The sequence below is a fragment of the Sphaeramia orbicularis genome, chromosome 11 (genome assembly GCF_902148855.1).
Source record: "Sphaeramia orbicularis chromosome 11, fSphaOr1.1, whole genome shotgun sequence".
Taxonomy (NCBI): Eukaryota; Metazoa; Chordata; class Actinopteri; order Kurtiformes; family Apogonidae; genus Sphaeramia; species Sphaeramia orbicularis.
This window is the reverse complement of record NC_043967.1, coordinates 40,534,222-40,553,862: the sequence shown is the minus strand read 5'-3', so window position 1 is coordinate 40,553,862 and position 19,641 is coordinate 40,534,222. Positions and strand designations below refer to the sequence as shown.

At 37.7% G+C, this 19,641-nt stretch overlaps 1 protein-coding gene across 3 annotated transcripts in view; it reads right to left on the bottom strand.

Annotated features, from left to right (window-relative positions):
- Positions 1 to 6,528, bottom strand: part of hivep1 (HIVEP zinc finger 1) — a 74,155-nt gene extending 67,627 nt beyond the window's left edge. Inside the window, exons 1-2 of one of the 3 annotated variants that reach the window (XM_030147828.1) lie at positions 6,441 to 6,528; positions 4,015 to 4,148 (exon numbers count right to left, since the gene is read on the bottom strand). In XM_030147828.1, the coding sequence (XP_030003688.1) occupies positions 4,015 to 4,054 (40 nt within the window). In that variant the 5' untranslated portion in view covers positions 4,055 to 4,148; positions 6,441 to 6,528. Of the gene's footprint in view, positions 1 to 4,014; positions 4,149 to 6,078; positions 6,197 to 6,440 lie in introns of those variants that run through there. The other 2 variants (XM_030147830.1, XM_030147829.1) reach the window with 2 other exon arrangements.
- Positions 6,529 to 19,641: the final 13,113 nt, after the last annotated feature.

Genomic DNA, 19,641 nt, shown 5'->3' with positions numbered 1-19,641 from the left:
GAAAATGTTCATATCTACATCTGTCATTTAAAAAAAAAAATGTGAATAATATAAACAACCGTGAAAAAACTGTCACTTCTTAGGGAAAAAAAATGCAATTTTAACAATATCATGCCTCAGCTTCTCATTTAACACATGTACATTAAAACTTACAGATCACAGTGGATCTACAGATACACAAAACATGTAGTAACAGGCAGAATATTGTCAAAATTGCACTTTCTTCTCTTAAGACATTTCAGGTTCATATTTGTTCAGGTTATTCACACTGTTTGTGAATTGAGTGTTTGAGTAATTTTACTTTTTTTACCCTAAAACACAGACAAACTAAACCAAATGTGTCTGTATGTGGCCCTTGAACTAAAACGATTTTAACATCCTTGATTGTTAATGTCTTCGGCATAATTTTTGTATTTTACAAATTCCTCTCACAGGCCAGACTGGGCTCTTTGGTGGGTCGGTTTTGGCCCACAGGCCGGATGTTTGACACCTGTGGTCTAGTGGTTTGACAATGAGAGCAACTTATGGACATCAGCTTTAGTTCACTCACTCTTGTCTCTGATATTTAGGTTGCAGATCGAATGATTAAATAATTCATTTAGTAAAATATCAGCAGGTTGATAAATAATGATTCTGATTGTTTTGTACACTTAAAAATACACATAAGGGGATAGAATTTTTTATAATGTGCAAAAGTTGTGTATTGATAAAAAAGGTAAAAATGCCAAACGATTCCTTGCTGCTTTCTTAAATGCTTCTATTTTCCTTCTTTTTGGTCAAATTTGTATATATTTTGGACACTGGTTAAAGGCATCACCTTGGACTCTGCCTCTTTTTCAGTGTTTTTTGACTTTTTATCAATAATTGATAGAGATAATAAACAGCAGACTAATCAATAATGAACCTATTTGTTAATTTATTGCGCACTTTCACAGCAACAACTTTCTGTTTCTCTTTCTAGTGTCACCTAATGAATTAAGAGACAGAAAAATAATGAACAAAAACAAAACTCACATTTTGTCACTCTTGGTTTACATGTTCGAAGCGACATGCTCTCTGCCCCCCCTCCACAAACAAACCAACCAGGAAGCTGTGTTGCTTTAAATTCACTCGATAGATGTCGGCAATGCAGCTGGGAGGGGACGGCGTCAATAAAACAATTCATCCTTTGTGCCCCTGACAGGACAAAGTGTGTCAAGTCAGTTTTCAGATGACTGGGAGGGAAAATGTTAGTGAGGTTCCTTTTATACCAACGTGAAAACGCTGCCAAGCCTCTGAGGCAGAAAGAACCTGAGCTAAGGCCAAGACTCACAGCTGAATTAAATACCACCTTTGCAGGTTATAATCTGTTCTAAGATTCATTATGGCAACATTAGGCAGAGACCTGAATAAGATAAATATTTATAACAACGTCAAAGGGTAATTTAAGTCCAAGCTGAGTATTTTTAAAGCCAGTCTTGGGCTTTAAACGTGGTCATGTGATGGCTTTAAGCAACTGAGTGGAGGTTCTCGGAGTTTCCAGGAAAAAGTCATTCTCCACAGCAGAGTTTGAGCATGTGATAGCATGCCATGCAATTAGCATTTCCTGTGTGATGAGGGAAACGCCTTGAGTGTACGCTAGGAGAGAGGTAGTGAAACAGGTCAAAAGGCTCCCAAGAAGCCAAATAACTGTCTCAACAAGTTATCTGATGATCAGGAAATGAAGTGCGTGAAACCCACAACACACTGAGAAATTTCACCAGAAATGGAGCTGGCAGGTTACGTCAAGTTCAAGAGACAGACTGCACTGTTACTTAGAAAAACACATGAAGTATTGACTTGATTTTAAACAAAACAGGAGCTCAAATTTGGATAAAATATCCAAACCAAAGCACACCGTTAGAATTATTACAATATTTTTAGTTCAAAAAAATCCCTTTCTATCCCAAATTAAAAGGTTGTCTTTTCAAGTGCACATCCTTAGCACACAAATACAAACTCCACAGACACTGCAGCAGCTGCAGGGTTTTGTCTGCACCAAAAGAAGCAAGGGAACAGTCAACATTAAAAATAGAATCAAGTATCATTTGGCCACCATTTCTATCGTCCTCTGTTGGGCAATGTAATGTACTGTTCTCAAACTTAATTATTTATAATGTTTGGCCAAGTAAGCTCAATGAAAAAAAGGCGTACAGGAAGTGTTTATATGATAAATAAACAGAGGACTGGCTCGCTGCTCAGACATTAGGAAATCTGCTGTGCGGATCGACTGCTGGGGAATGGCAATGATGCACATTTTCACACCCAGCATGTAATGCTGCAAATTCTGAGATCTGTGAACTGCAAACGTCTGTTGACACGCAAATCTGTCAATTCTCAACATAACACAAAATCACTCAAGCCAATTTGTGTTCTGTACCAGCATGGGGACATTATTTAACTTCAATATGTTCTGTTAGCACTGATATGTATGTTTAATACATTTTCTTCAGACTGAAGTGTTTGCTGCGGCATTAGGATCATTAAAGATTCACACCTCTGCTTTTCTCACTCATGTCGACACACTCATACACAGCAAGTGCTGTTTGAATACAAGTGTGTTGGTATTCGACACACTGACCTCATGAGACAGGAGACAACAGACACTCTGTGACCACATGACGCCACTGACTGAAAGCTATAACCACAAACATGCATTTGCAAACACAAAACAAAAGCTACAACTGCTAAAACATGATGAAACCAGAAACATCATGTTTTGACACAGCAACAGTGCATCATATCACATTATTAATGATGATTTGTAATATTGCTGTTATAAATAATGTGTTTGTGCATGTTTTGACTGGAGATGCACTCATTAGTGGAGTTATTTTAGTTATAGCTTTATCTTGTAAAACATTTTTTGGACAAAAAAGGCACAAAATTCACAGTTTGCGTCTTTTCAGATGTGATAATGCTGTAACTTTGTCATACCGGCTACATTCTATGTGATTTAGTCCCAAACAGTGAGTCAATCTCAGTAGCGTGGGAGTGTTGTGGTTATAAAAGGTCAGGTCTACAACAAAACAGGGTCACACAAACACAGTGCAACAAACAAAAAAAAAAAAAAAACGAAAAGTTCACATCAGGCCTGAGAGCTTTGCTGTATCGCGCCATTCACCCTGAATTACTCCCCTAAAATACTGTTGGCATTGAATAAAAGGGCATGACAGCAAAAAGTGTCAACGCAACAAATCCCACCATCTTACTTAAGCAGAATCTCTCAGCTGAGTACAAGAAAAAGCACAGAAAATGACAGGTTTAAAAATCACATACACAACTACAGTGGAGCAGCAGTTCAACACTGAAGTGACAGTGATGTCATTTTTAAATAAAGTGTTTATATATTGTAGTGTTTGACGGATAATTTCAATGGCAATCTGATAAAACAACCTCATTAAAACACAAAATTCCTGAACTTACATGACCATTAATGTTCGCTTTTCAGTTTAATACATCTAATCTGAACGCTGAATAAAATGCACTTATTCTAAATTAATGTACTAATGCATTACATTAAAATATACATAGAAGTTGCATTGCACTTAACAGCATTTATCAGCAGATAGCAGCATCTAGTTGTTTCTGAGAGAAACCAAAAATTGGCAATAATGTTTGGTGAAATAATACCCTGATACCGATTATCTCTGAAAGGAATTTACCAGGAACTCGACTGATTAATCAGCCCGCCAGTTAATTCAGTATCCAGGGAAATCACAGGGAAATGCAGCAATACACTGCATGGTTCTCCATTACAACAGCAACAAAACACAACTCCGGTAACCCTGTATTGTCCCTTCCTGAAGTCTCTGCTGACATGAAGATATTCAATTATAATCAGGACAGAAATAAAGATGCTATTTTCGGTGTAATCAGAGACCTCAGCCTGATGATATTGTCTGTTGGCTTTGTGTGATCCAGCCGAGCAGCACCTCTTTAACAAATTCATCCTGACAAAACACGCATAACAAAAACAGTATAACAGGGACTCACCTTTTAAATTTTTCGGGTTGTTCTGCTTGGTCCGCGGCATCTTGCACCTCCTTTCACAGATGCATCTTGGGGAAAGTGGAGTCCAATGTTAGACCTTGTGAAGAGCTCAATCCTGAGCCACAGTCAGGGTACATCTACAGAAAAAGCAAACATATGTTGAGTCAGGTCAGCCCTGCAGATCAATATGACTCCGTGCTTGTGTAGTCTCCTTTGGCAGCTGTCTGGGAGTCCAGGATAGTGGCGCTGATTGAGTTTATGCCTCAAACAGGTGCCCCTTACTGGACTTGTCATTCCAGGCCTCTCCTTTCTGAGCGGCTCTGTAATAATGTGCAGTGCGGCTCAGGTTTACTGTCTGTTTTCAGTGGGAGGAAGTGTGAATGATGTTCTCCCCATATCAATATAACCTCTGCAGCAGCTACTATCTGCCAGTCTGATCTCACAAAAAAGCCAGAGATAGAGGTGGAGGCTCGGCTGTTGTTTATGGGAAAGCTGATTGACATGTCAGCGGCTGATACACAGAGCCTGCTCTTCACTTTGACAAATGTCAGTCCGGATGACGAATGATGCAAACAATAAGGTCCTGTGTGAGCCGGCGATGAACACTGAGAGCAATAGGTGACCACACAGAGGTTGCTATCAGGAAAAATGCCTGTGTTTAAGTTAGACCACAACAGAAACCCAGAGTGCATGTGAATGTTTTCGATGCCCTTTTGTTAAGTGAAAGATTAACACCTGAAAATAGGTTGTATGCAAATTGTGGCTTAAAGGCAACATCAGACAAAAAAGGTAGGTGAAAGTTAAATGTTATGCACTGAGATGCTTTTGAAAGCTGTGCCAAAGTGCAGAGGAAAAAGTTCACCTCTGCATGATATCAAATCATTGGGTAAATATCTAATTAATCATATTCTGATGCTTTCCTGCCCTTGCATCATCTCGACCATGTCCCCATAACACCTCTCCTCCTCAGCTTTAGTGCAACTGCAGTGTTGGAGAATCAGCCTTTGTTCCCCCCTTCACCAATATTACATAACTCTTACTACAACTGGATGATGATTTTCTCCATACAGTTGGTACATGTGGCGTTAGAGCAATGACATCATCTCACGGTGGATGTCGGTATAGACTCACTGTGTGCACGGCGCACCGCACTAGGTCGTACAAAAAAAAAAAAATATCCTGCATGAACTGGCACGACTGGAACATGAAGAGCTCCTCACCTGACTCCTTTCAGTGATGCAATTTGCGTTTTCGGTGCAGGTTCGACGGCGACGGATGGAGAAGGACGTGCACATTTTTTTTTTTTTTTTTCTCGTCTTTGGCGTGTCTGTCAACGCGTCTGCCAGCCTGACCGCCTGTGTTTTTGCGTGCGTGTCCGTGCCATGCAGTGCCGTGCCGTGCGTGAGTGTGAGTGCACAAATATTTTTTGAGGGAACACCCTGATACTGAAGACACATACCGGTGAATCAAGACATAGTTGCGCGATAACGCTATGTCCTAACCCCGGTCAGGCAGGAATGCAAGGTGTCTAGTAAGTGATGATTTCCGTTCACACCTGATGATCAACCACAGGCATTATGTAAAACAGGGCGGCAGCGGCGGAAATGGGAAACGCACTGCGATAGGAGAGGGTGGCATCGGTAATTACACTGACAAAATATCAGAAAAATAAAAACACAGCGCGTCGCAGGCTGCGCGTAATGACCATGCTCTGCAGAGGGAAAAGAGAGAGCGCCTGCTTCATCAGGTGCACCAACAGCACATGGGAAATAAATAATAATAATAGGGATATAACTGCATGGAATGAAGTCAGCAAAAACAATGCGTGGGAATAGCGTATTTTTATGCCTGTTGCAACACGTGAACGCCCTGTAAGTGAGGGAGGAGCCAGGGAAAACCCCTCACTGTCTCTGCAACAGTGCTCGATTGGGACACTTCCCCTTATCCAACAAAACTGCGCACATCTACCTTACCTTCAGGCTCCACTCCTGCACATTTACCATCATTTTAAAGAGGACAGTGAACGCATCAACACACACGAGGTGACAGAAATAAATGTTGGCTTACCTACAGTGCATAAGATCAACAAAGAAGAGCGTTGTTGTGTATAGAAGAAGAAAAAAACAAAAAAACACCGGAGCTCCAAGCACGGTTTGCTGCAGAAGTCCACACACACTGCGCCAAAAAAAAAAAACAAAAAAAAACAAAACAAAACACACAGCTTGGATCAAACTAAGCAGAAAAACACGCTGCAAAGTTTTAGGGCAGGCCAAAACTGGAGGAGCAGCGATAAAAGCATGTCCGACCCTCTGAGGCGCTGCAGCTAACGAGAGCGACCTATATCACAGTGACAGAAACAGCCGCTCACACTGGAAAGACGCGCAGGAAAACACCGCAATTACGCCCAAACTGAATTTATTGATACTCACAGGTGCAGTTTTAGCTACTGTCAGGGTTGTAACACACCTTTTAGTGTACAGAGGGGGGGTTACAGCTCTGTATTTTCTCCCTTCACCTTCTCTCTCACTTTCTATTGCAGGAAACAGACAGGCCCACTGACGTCAACGGGGGTCCCGTCTCCGCCTCCCAGCCACGGGGTGTCCTCTCCGGGTAGCGGGGGGTTCCCGACGGACCGCACCGTCACCGCAGGGACATGTGATCTCCTCTGTGCTAGCAAGCCGGTGCCAAAGTCTCACCCTCGCACGTATCCGTCCCGGTTCAGATGCGCCTCCCCCCCACTTCTAGCGCTCGCCGTGCGTAAAGACGCGCACCGAGTCATTGATCGAGGAGCCGCGCGTCGAGTCGTACGTCGTGACCTCCCTAGAGACTCCCCACCCACCCTCTCCTCTGCACATAGTTTAGGACTGACGGTTTTCCCGGAGGTTCCTTGTTGTCAGGTCACGTTGTGCCCCTCCGCCACTACCGACCGGGCTTTCCCATGTACAGACCCGCAGCAGGGACTCGGCACTGGGTCACACCGCTCCAGGACCGGTCCCTTGGTGCTACATAAAACAGATGGATGAACTCTGGCCCCCAAGCGTTTTAATGGATTTTATTCTCTAAACAATGGTGTAAACTGTACTGGTTTGGCCTTACATAACCACTGTGTTTATGGGATCACACATGATACACACATCAAGTATGGACTGATAATAAAGAGGTTAACAAAGAAATAGGAGTGTTTCCTCTTTATTCATTCAGTTCTTGTGTGCCTCCACAGCAAGGACATCACCACTGCAAACATATGCAGACTATAAACATTAAAATTCACCTCAATCTTATCTGGGTTTGTAACTGAAGTGTAGTCCAGCTGCTGCAGAGGTAATGATTAACACTAAAGCATTTACTTTAAATTATTTAAGAAACAACAACAGATAGGACTAGGGATGTAATGATTACACTGATCAACAACAAATTTATTGTTTAAGTTTTTTGAGCTGATTTAGGATCATTTTGGTGTGCTGAATCCAAAAATCACATTAATTTTGCTCAATCAGGTCAACTTTCTGAACAATGCTACATATTGGCTTTTTAACATTTTTGCTTACATTTATGGGCATTTTCACATCATATGATACAAAATTCTTTTGTATTTCTTGCAATAAACGAGTTCTGAAGATTTTACTTTTGCCAAATTATGATTAATGTTTTTTTTTTTTAAATATTACAGGTGAATGAAATGGCTTCGACTGGAAGATCTTGCAAAAATAAGCCTGATATATTCTGCTACATCTGCGGTGAATACACCATTGTATCTAACAGGAATCAAGTGATCAAATGATTTTTTTTCTCTTAAAACCTATTTTGGGTGAGAACTATATAAAAAAATCAACTGATAAAGTCACAAAAATGTAATCAATTTTGTGAGAAGATCAAATTTTTCAAAATCAAATTAGCAAAAAAACCTGCCCTGATTGGGAAAAACAGATGTCATTTTTGGATTTAGCGGTGCAAAATGGTCCTAATTCAGCTGAAAAAACCTAGACAACTTGCAAAAAACATTTTTTTTGTAACCCAGTGTTACTGTAATAACGATAAACCGTGGTAAAATTGCAGATGGTTAGTATTACCGTTTAAATTCTAATTATCATGATTACCATGTGTGATTACTGCACTTTTAGGGGAAAAAAACCCTATGTAAAGATATGCTTTTATGTCAAATATTTGAGTATAGTTTTAATTTATTCCAATTTTAATTTTATATACCTAATATTTGGAACCAATATTCACTTTTAAAGTCTTTGAAAAGGTCCGTTAAGCATCATTGGGTTATTTATGCAATAAATTATATACATTTTTCAAATCAGATTTTATATATTTTTTGTGTTTTCTGTCCTTTTGTGTTTTTATAGTAGGTTAAAGTGAAAAAAATAATAGGCAGATGATACAGATGAAGTTGTGCTGAAAAAAACAGATACCAAACAGGGGTATAATAAACATTTGTTTATTTAGTATATAAAGGCAAAATCAAAAGTACTGAAAAACAGCCAAAGTAGGCTCAGATCACTAAGAGTTAATACTTTACTGTTTCTGCCAACAGAAGGTACATTGTGCCAATTATTTTATTTATTTATTTATTTTATCAATACAACTTGGTTAAATTATTTCAGTGTGTGTCTAAGTACTTTTTGAACATTTTGAGCACAATTTCAACAATACCGCGATAATAATGATAACCGTGATAATTTTGGTCACAATAACCGTGATATGAAATTTTCATATCGTTACGTCCCTAGATAGGACATGCATCAACAATCATTGCCATCATAAAATGATGAAGTAAACACTATAGGAAATAAGTTTGCCAGTAAATGTGATAAAATCCCAGAAGGATTTTATTGTTATTATTACAGTTATATTTCAATTATAAATCATCGTTTTCATTTATATTAGTTAAAAAAGATGAATATGAAATCAAACATTTTCGGGAAAAGATAAATATGCTATAAGTCATATACGTAAATACAGCCTAATACAATAAACAAGCAATATATTACAATTCTTATTCAATTATTGTTATTCTGCCATACACATCACAAGATGCTTTAGCTATGATAGTGCAAATTCCAAAGCAAAGGGATACGTCAAGGACCATCTGATTTACACAAAATAAATGTCCTGTTATATGTTATATATCTGTGTCCTTGGTCTCAGCTTTGTCAAAACAAAAGTCTTCACAATAAAAACCCAAATCAATATTTCAGCATCAGATACTTAAAGCAAATTATGATCCTTCAGATGAATCTTTTCAAATGATTCATTCTTCAGGTCACTACAATGGTCAAAGATATGAAATAAAATCCATTTTCTGACACAAAGATCACAAAAAATACACAAATATTAGTCATCAAAAAGCTCTGTATATCAAACAACATGAATCACCGGTGGCAAAATTTAGTGAATGCAAGTATAAATGTCAAATAAAGTAAGAAGATGAGACTAACATATTGTAATAAAACCTACAAATAAATGGAATAAAAAGGGATCAGTCTTTTCACTCAAATGTATTGAGCTAATGATTTAGTGGGCAGAAAAATAATTAAGAACTGTATCAATATATTAAATGTGATCAGTTATGATTTTAAATTGACCTGCTATTGGTTAGTGGTTACAAAAAAAGATTGTAAAGCATTATTATGATTGTCCTGAAATACATTAGGTATTTTTTCTCCCTGAGATTATGAATAAATAAGAAAATATGTACAAACAGAAGTGCATTGTTTTCATGCCTAGCTAGTTAACTAGCTAATCATTAGCTCTAGCATAGCTTAGCCAAATGCTTTTACTGAATTTAAAACTAAACTAATGCTACTTACAAGTAAAGTTCTGTCAGGTCAAATGTTATAAACAAAAAGCTTATTGTTATTTAACCCTTTCTTCAGTATTGCTGTCAATATAATTTAAGTTACATTAATAAGACTGTTTTGGCTACATTGTGTTTATGCTAATACCAAACACAAAAGTCCACCTCCAGAGGATAAAATCAGCTGGTTAAAGCAAATACATGTTTTGTTCTTTAAATTATTAACCTACAGTCAACATTTTCTTATTAAAATACCACAAAATGCATTTATATGAACAACAATAGCAGATAAAAGAAGCTGCTTTGTAGTTATTGTTAAACGTACCTCGTATTTTGCTGCAAAAATGTGTCAGAGTTCATATGTGCTGATGCAAGAGGGAGGATTCATAAGCCTCTGTACAGCTCACACTTAGGTTTGTTGTTCTGTATTTGACTCATATTTTCCACACTAACCTCGCTGTTTGTCAATTTGTAAAAAAGTAATGGAAGGGAAATTTTTACGTTTGCTCATTTTGTTTTTTTTTAAAGAGGCTTATTCTAAAGCAAGGCCACACCAACATCTAACAGCTTCAGAAAACTGTAAAGATAAAAACACATACATGACTTCATTCCTATTACTTTTTACTTTAACACAGTTATATATCTGAATGCAGCAGATGTGCAAACTTTTGTGTAAAGCCCCAGTGTTATTTATATCTTCTGCCTGTATTCCACGTATAACAGTATAGCTATGACATATCTTGACGCAAAAGGTTAAGCTATTTTTTGCCATACAGTCAGAAATAGCTCCGAATTCAATGCGTAATTACATCAAAAGTTTTGCCTTGAGACCACTTTCTTGTGTAGAGTATGTTACCAGATCAGCTGGAACCCATAGGCAATAAAAAGGAGCAATTAATGCATATTTTGCAGGTTTTATGAATGAGAAGCATCTTTTTTAGTGTGATAAAAACATGACCCAGATTACCAAACTGCAGCCTGAACAGTTTCTAATTTTTCATTGTGTCAGTAGATGCAGTTTCTGCAAAACGGCTGCTGTCACCCAAAGAAACTTTGCTGCAGTGAGGCAGATCTACCCTTTAATAAGTGAGTGTGTGACAGCCACCCACCATCATATCACAGGCTTCCTGCAGTCTGCAGAGTGGGACTCCTGGCTCAGTCGAGCTTTATGACTCACCTGTTTCAACTGCAACAACTTAAAATGGCACATTTGAATAGTGGAACATTTTTCTGCACGAATAGGAAGGACGTGTTGTCTTTTCACAGCCAGAGATCTGAACACTGACACTGTATTTCTGTTTGTATGAGTGAAAACCTGTTGGGGACTTCATGGATGTAAAATTGAATTCTCCATTTCTCTCAAAAACAACTTTATTTGCAACCAGCATCCTCTGAAATGGGACCTGTTTTGACAAAGGCATTTTCCATTTTCTCTAGGGGCATTTTTTTTTTTATTTCTTTTACATTCACTGAGATACACCCAAGCAAAAAAAAAAAATGAGATGTTTTTTTGCAGAATGAAAAAGACAAGGGGGAGGGGAGTGTGTGTGACGTATAAAGCTTTTTACATAACAACATTTTTCCTAAGGAGACAGCTTGTTTGGTTTGAGCAAATGCAAACCCACAAGAAGAACAATTGTTTATTAATTGAGCTCTCAGTTGCTGCTCTGTCAGCCGGAGTCAATGTGAACATGGATCAAACTGGAGCTGAACAAGATTTAAGGTGCAGCAGAAATGTGGTATTGATCTGAAAGTCTTGGTACAGTCAGTGAAAAATGTCCGTGAGTGGAGAAAGAGGTAATCTCAGGCCTGTTTGGAAAATTTACAACATTAGATCATTTCTGTGGTTTTGCTTTAATTTTGACTCTTATTTTTATCTCAACAGAAGCAGAGGTGGATGATGACTCTGTCACTATGTTAGTCAACAGAAACATTGACAATGCAGTGAATTTAGGACGCCACTGTGATGTAACAATCATTTATGACAGCTGTGCTTTCTGTCAAATTCTGGCAGCAGGAAATCTGGATGTCTTGACCCATTTCTCTGATCTGCTCATCAAACAGAATCACCAAAACTGCCCATTTTTGTCCCTGCCCTACACAGCTTAAACCTGTATTTGTATGCAGAGACCCCATGCTTTTGCATCATGTGGAAACTTGCCGGCACTCATGTGCTAGTATCTAAATTAGGCTACGTTCAGACTGCAGGCAAATGTGGCCTAAATCCGATTTTCTTTGCCCGTATGTGACCTGTATCCGATCTGTTAAAGACAGTTTGAACAGCACAAATCTGATACTTTCTAATCCAACCCAGGCCTCTTTCATATGTGGTCCTAAATCTGATACGTATCTGATATTTTCCAACGCGACTTCAGTCTGAACGGCCAGGTCACATTTATCCGACCTTTACATCATTGAAATCCGATAAATGTCACAATCCTCTATTCATAGTCAAAACTGATAGAAATCGCATTTAATGTGTAATATGAAAGAGCACACACAAAAAAAAGGATTTAGGCTACGTTCAAACAGCAGGTCTTAACTCACAATTCAGATTTTTTTTTTTTGTGCTTGTTCATATTACACATTAAATGCGACTTCTATCAGTTTTGAGTATGAACTGAATGCGACCCTGAAGTGACCCGCATGCACAGAAGAGGTCCTGATGTAATACGTAACCACATAGGCATGCATTATGCTTATGTAAGTAAATATGTTTTTCCCCGTCACTCCTCCTCCTGGGATGCAGAATTGTGATGTTTGTCGCATTTCAATGACATAAAGGTTGGATAAATGTGACCTAGCCGTTCAGACTGAAGTCGCATTGGAAAATATCAGATACGTATCAGATTTAGGAACGCATATGAAAGTGGCCTTGGTCAGATTTGAAAAAAATCAGGTTTGGCTGTTCAAACTGTCTTTAACAGATCGGATTCAGGTCACATATGGGCAAAAAAAAATCGGATTTGGGCCACATTTGCCTGCAGTCTGAATGTAGCCTAAGTGTCTTCATATTATTCAGAATGCTGCCTCTTACTGAACATTTGGGGTAGGTTGTCTTTCTTTAGAACAGGGGTGTCAAACTCATTTTAGTTCAGGGGCCACATTTAGCAAAATTTGATCTGTAGTGGGCCAAACCAGTAAAATAATAACAGAATAATATATAAATAATGTCAACTCCAAACTTTTCTCTATGTTTTAGAGTGAAAAAAGTAAATTTATATTATGAAAAGGTTTATATCTACAAACTATCCTTTCAAACAATGTGAATAACATGAACAAACTGAAAAAATAAGTGTAATTTTAACAATATTCAGTCTCAGTTTATCATTTACACATGTACATTATAACTTACAGATCACAGTGGATCTACAAAAACACAAAACATTTAATAACAGACAGAATATTGTTAAAATTGTACTTACTTCTCTTAAGACATTTCAGGTTGTTCATATTTGGTCAGATTATTCACTTTTTTTTTTTGCAAAATTATACTTTGTTTTAGTGTAAATAAATGAAAATATTTACATTTACAAAGACAAAAATTTGAGTTGTCATTATTTATATGTTGTTATGATAGTATTTTACTGGTCCTGCCCACTTGAGATTGAATTGGTCTGAATGTGGAACCTGAACTAAAAGGATTGTTAATATCTTAGTTTAATTTTTGCAGTTCACAAATTCATCCCAAGGGCCAAATTGGACCCTTTGGGGGGCCGGATTTGGCCCCCGGGCTGCATGTTTGACACCTGTGCTTCAGTGGCTGAACACTAAAGTATTTTGCTGCATCTGAGTATGTTCTCATATTTGTTCTTTTCTTGCATCATATTGGACTTTGCAAGACATTTATGACATGTTCATCTTTAAAGGTGATGGAAGTAACGACCTTTACTCAAGTTCTGAATTTAAAGCATTTACATTTTTTTTGCTACTGGACGTCAGAGGCAAACACTGTATTTTTTACCCCACTACGTTTGTCTGACATCTTTAGTTTCTTTTCAGATTGCAATTTTCCATCACCTTCTTATCTACTGAAACTCATGTATCTCTAAATCTACAAAAACATGACCATCTAATAGAATGTGATGCACTGCTGTGGATTAAACAACCGGCAGAATGTAAAGTACTTTGTGTTCAACATGTACTAGTCAAATGTAACATACACAAAGAGACAGTAGTAAAATTAATGCAAAACCTGTATGTAACAGTTTCCAGTTTACGGTACAACAGCTACTTTGACTTTGAACCTCCTTTGACCCTTGACAGGACAGGTTTCTGCTTTTTTGCATGAAAAATGGTCTTAGGTGAAAAGAGGATGATGCACTAATATTTTCAGGTACATTTTATTTTATAATGAATGTCCTTTGCAGTGGACATCTTTTTTTTGGGTTGTGTGTTTTTGTTTTTTTTTTAAATAAAGCTATGAAACTGGACAAGAAACTCGTAGGCAAGGCAAGGCAAATTTATTTGTGTAGCACCAGTCATGCACAAGTTCTTTACAAGGGCATAGAAGCACATGCAATTACATTAACCCTTTCATGCATGAATTATGAGAACCTTAATCAAGATTTTTTTCCTGAGTGTTTTTATTCCTATTTAGGCGTGAAAACAACAATGTGGTTGATTTTTTTTTTTTTTATGAACCTATTTTTTATGGAGTTACAAAAATGTCCACTCAGCTGGACACCATGCGTTTAATTTTTGAAGCAAAGAAACATATATTTAAAGCCCATCATCATAAAGTGATATACTGTGTGAAAACTATGAAATAAAAACATGTTTAATGCAGCTAATCTGATGTTTTCTCACATTTTATCACACTCTAATACTAGTTTTTACTAATTTCATGGAGATATTATGCAAAAAAAAAAAAAAAAAAACTTTTTGTTTGAGAAAACTAGCAGTTGATTTACACTCAAACATGTTAGTGCAGATCAGGTTAATCAAGAACAGCAAAGTTACAGTAATGGTATGAATGTCAGTGTAGATGATCCACTGTGTTGGTTGATATCCTCCTGAGACCCCGTAAAGTAAAAATTTTTTTTAGCTTTTTTAATTTTATTTTATTTTTTACATTAAACAGTCATCTTGATTGGAGGCTGCATAATGCAATAGGTTTTTCAGATTTATTTATTTATTTATTTTTAATTATTTGTATATATTTATTTTTTTAATGGATTGTCCTTTGCAATGAACAGCATTTTTTTTTTAGTAAAACTGTTAAACCTGTCCCCTACAGAGGACACAAATGCATTTGGTGGATCTCAGGAGGACATGGAACTAAAACAACTAAACCCATGAACATACAAGAGAACAGCTGGAGAATAGGTGTCCACTGTAGTGACCACTATGCATGAAAGGGTTAAAATCATAGACTAATACGAGGACAATACCAGAATAAAACATTAAAACAAAAGGAAAGTGTAAAAAAGATTAAAAAAAAAGAAAGAAATGAAAACAAGAATAAGAGACAGTCAAAACTAAAGCTAAAAACAGTCCTGATTAAAATTAAGAATTTAATGTTAAATCAATCAAAACAGTTAAACTCATAACACATTTCACTGATAATAGAGATATTTTCGGAAGCAGTGTCTTTATTTTAGTGGAGTATTTTCTGTGAACTACATTTTCTGGTTTTCTTGTGCATGTTTCACCCTTTATCTCTTGATAATTTCTCCCTTTTTTGACATGAGGGTCTGTGAGTCTTATAAAGAAGCCCTTTGAGACAATTTTGCGAACCGAGTTGACTCCGCTGTTAAAACACAGATCCAAATGTCATGTGACAGATTGAGGAGAGCTCACTCTTTTCTTCTTTCTGGGATCAAAAAGCTGACATTCTTAAACTTTGAATGTCAGACAGACCTTTGTGTGCGCGCGGCCATATAACCTCAGTTTGGTCATATTAAAGAAGGGGACTTCCTCATCTGCCCCCACAGCAGCGAGGCTATTAATATCCTCGAGTGGTTACAGAAAATAAGCACAGCTGCCCAGCAGAACTGTCCCCTGAACAATAGCCTCTTATGTGGAGGGAAGACACTTGTGTTTGTGTCCTTCTGTAACTGATGCTCTGTAACCAGGGGGACTGTTGCTCTTTCTCAGTCTTTGTTGGCCTTCATATCAAGTATAGATATTTATCCAGAACTACTCTCCAAAGAAAAAAAAACAGTCTTCATAAGGGAGTGTCTTAGTGTCCTATTTCTCTTGGCACACAGCGAGGCATTTGGATAAAGATTGATGTTGCTGAAGTATTTATAGGGTGGCGTTATTTCATCCCCTTTTCTCTGTACACTTCCTATTGCTGTAGATATCCGGAGACCCGGTCGTAAACACCCTATATAAATACAACATAATGGTTGTGGCACCAAAGCTGCCCTGTAGAGATAAGCCCCATCATATACACATATCACTTAAGATGTTTTTTTTTTTCCATTCAAGCACCATTTCAGGATCCAGGATCAAAGCACAAACAGCCAGTGGCCTCAGTAACAAAACCATATATCAGGGTTTTCAATTAGACGTGCCATGCATAGCTGTTAAAGGTGAATTATGAGGCTATAATGTCTATCGTGCCGGGTATAATTTGTATTAATAAAAGGTGATTTTTACCAGCTACAGAAGAAAATCTTCACATAAATAAATTCCAGGTTTGAATGTAGTCACTGTGGTAAAATGCTGGTTTTTACATAATTTCCACAGCTCTGATAAAAAAGGTGGGGTGTATAAACTACTGGATGCTTTGTTTACACCACACCATATGATGTTACATAACTGAGGCTGTTGCCCTGGCAACGTTCTGACTCCACCCCCCCCCCCCAACCACCCTTAGACACACATATAAATATTCCCTGCTCAGGCAACAGAACAATATCTGACCACATGACTTGACTGGTTGATTTAACGCTCCCTAATACTCACTTTTAAACAAGACGGCCTCTCTCTTGTGTTTGGAGATGTTTTACAGACACTGGAGAGGAAACATCCTCGCTATGATGGCTCACCTTGGTGCAGTTTGGTCAACACATTACACATTCATCACATTTTACTGCACGTACTTAAACAGTTTAGTGTTTCTTTTTTGCTGTGTTTTGTCTCGGGGGTCACTCAGCTCAATATGCAGTTGCCATCGTGTGAATGGCAACAGTGTGAGTCACATTTCATTACTTTGTGTGAGCAATCAGCTCCACTAGATGAATTCAAGGTCAGAGATACTCCAGCCTTCCTGAGCCGTACAATAACAACAGCAGGCATCCCCACACAAGAGCTGTCTCTTTGTGTTGAAGGGTACATCGCTGAGTACTCTCTCAGCTCTCGACGCCGTCTCAAAGCTCAGTTCACACACCATCTGACTGTACGTCCAATCAGCCTCAGGTCCACGCAGGTAGAAATAGACGCTCCGGGCATTTCCCTGCTGCTATATCTGTCAGGAAGCTGGTCAATTAAAAGCCATGTTGCATATTCCCTGGACATTACGACCCATCTCAAGTTTCAAAGAGAATCGAAGTTGACGTCCTCAGCAATCCCTTTTTATATAATGGCATGACAGTCACACTGCAGCTTATATAATGCAAAGTCTAGGAGGAGCACATATCTGCATCTGTCATAAATAATCTAACTTCAGCTCAGTTTAAATGGTGAACAATATGTTTTCTCTGCAGACTGGACATATAATATTGTTATATTTTTGTCATATTTGTGGCCAAATAGTGATACTTGCCCAACTTTACTCTCCTAACACCACTGCTTCATTTTGCATCATTGGCTACATCCTAAAAAATATATGACTATAACAATAATAATACGAATAATATGAATTTAACTTCTGCAATTATGCTATGAGGCTAACAATATGTAACATTTTCATCTTAAAGTATCTAAAACCATGTAGACCACAGGTGTCAAACATGCGGCCCAGGGGCCAAATCCGCCCGCCAAAGGGTCCAATCTGGATGGATTTGTGAAACTGCAAAAATTACACTGAAGATATTAACAATCAATAGTGTCAAAATCATTTTAATTCAGGTTCCACATACAGACACATACAGTCTAATTAGATTTCAAGTGGGTCAGACCAGTAAAATATTATCATAATAACCTATAAATAATGACAACCCCAAATTCTTTCTTTGTTTTTTTGGTGTAAAAAAGTAAAATTACATGAAAATGTTTACATTACCAAACTATACCTTAACAAAAAAAACGTGAATAACCTGAACAAATATGAATAAACGGAAATGTCTTAAGAAAAGTACATGCAATTTTACAAATATTCTGCCTGTTACTCAGTGTTTTGTGCAATTGTAACGCACATGTGTAAATGATAAACTGATAAACCGAGGCATAATATTGTTAAAATTGTACTCGTTTTTCTTAAGACAATTTAAGTTGTTCATGTTATGTCATGTTATTCAGATTTTTAAGGAAACTTTGTAGATGTAAACCTGATTTCCTTTTTTCACTGTTATTATTATTATTATTATTTTACTGGTAAGGCCCACTGGAGATCACATTGGGGTGAATGCGGCCCCTGAACTAAAATGAGTTTGACACCCTTGATGTAGACCTTCTAAACCTTTGTGTTGATGATTGTGATGGTCATGATCTCAGACTGATCTCATGAAATCACATCGTATGTCACAGCAGTTTATTGCATTTGGCATGGTATATGTACGCATTGTCATCCTTTCACATGTTATTCAACGCCATTTCATGACATGTCAATGCTCTAACAGCAAATTGCTAATTGAACTGATGCGTGTGCTTTAGCCAAAAATAAAGCGCTTAAAAGTGAGTTACTGTGTAGGCAGTGTATTTCAGTGTGGATCGGGTTGGGTTGTGGTACTCAGCTTTGCAGGTACAGACTGTTTTCCCTACTTTAAACCTCTTGATTTCTTACACAATACCGCTGATTTTCCCCAGAAATGCCAGCTACACATGAACGTACTTCCTGATTCTGAAGTTCGGCCCCTCATCTCGATGAATTTCTTCATTTTAACTAAATCTGAAGGAAAACCATGAAAACTTAAATATAGTTGCCTCTATTTATTTGATGTACACTAGGGTACACAGCAGTGACACTTCAGTATGGCTCAGCCACTGTTGACAAGTAAACCGGAAGAAGCGATACACAAAGTCAAACCGTTTCCAGGTCATGCGTGGAAAAACCCCCATGGTCTTCATAATATTTTAAAACATTAAGGCCAAATGTAAAAACAAGTATCTTTATGTTTCTGTGTGCTCTCTCACGTCAAACATCACTTCAGTCCTTCCACCATAAACTGTTCTTCTGGCCATTGTCTGTTTCTCTGGTGAAAACTCAGCGCTGCCCCTGGAGGCCTGGAGCACTTCCGTTGTATGAGTGGATATGCAGCGTTATGTTCTTGCATTTGTTTTAGTTTCTGCAGCACTCTTTTCTTACAGCGCATTTCTGTATTTGCAGAGCTTTTTTGCATTTTCAGTGTTTTCCTCTAGCTTTTGTGTTCTTTAAATATCACAAGTTGTTTCTGTATATGAAGCGTGTTTCCACCTATCAAGGCAAGGCAAGTTTATTTGTATAGCACATTTCAGCAACAAGACAATTCAAGGTGCTTCACACAGGAAATGCAACGACAAGGGAAAATGATACACATTTAAAACATTATAAAAGAAACATATAAAAGGTGATTAAAAACAGCAAATAACAACACATAAAACCCAAAAATATAGAAACACACACATATTAAAGTAAGAGTTGCAGTGCAGAGTTTTCGAAGGAGAATATAACATTTAAAAAGTCAAAAGCCTTTTAGTCAAAGGCAGCAGTGAACAGGTGAGTTTTTAACCTTGACTTA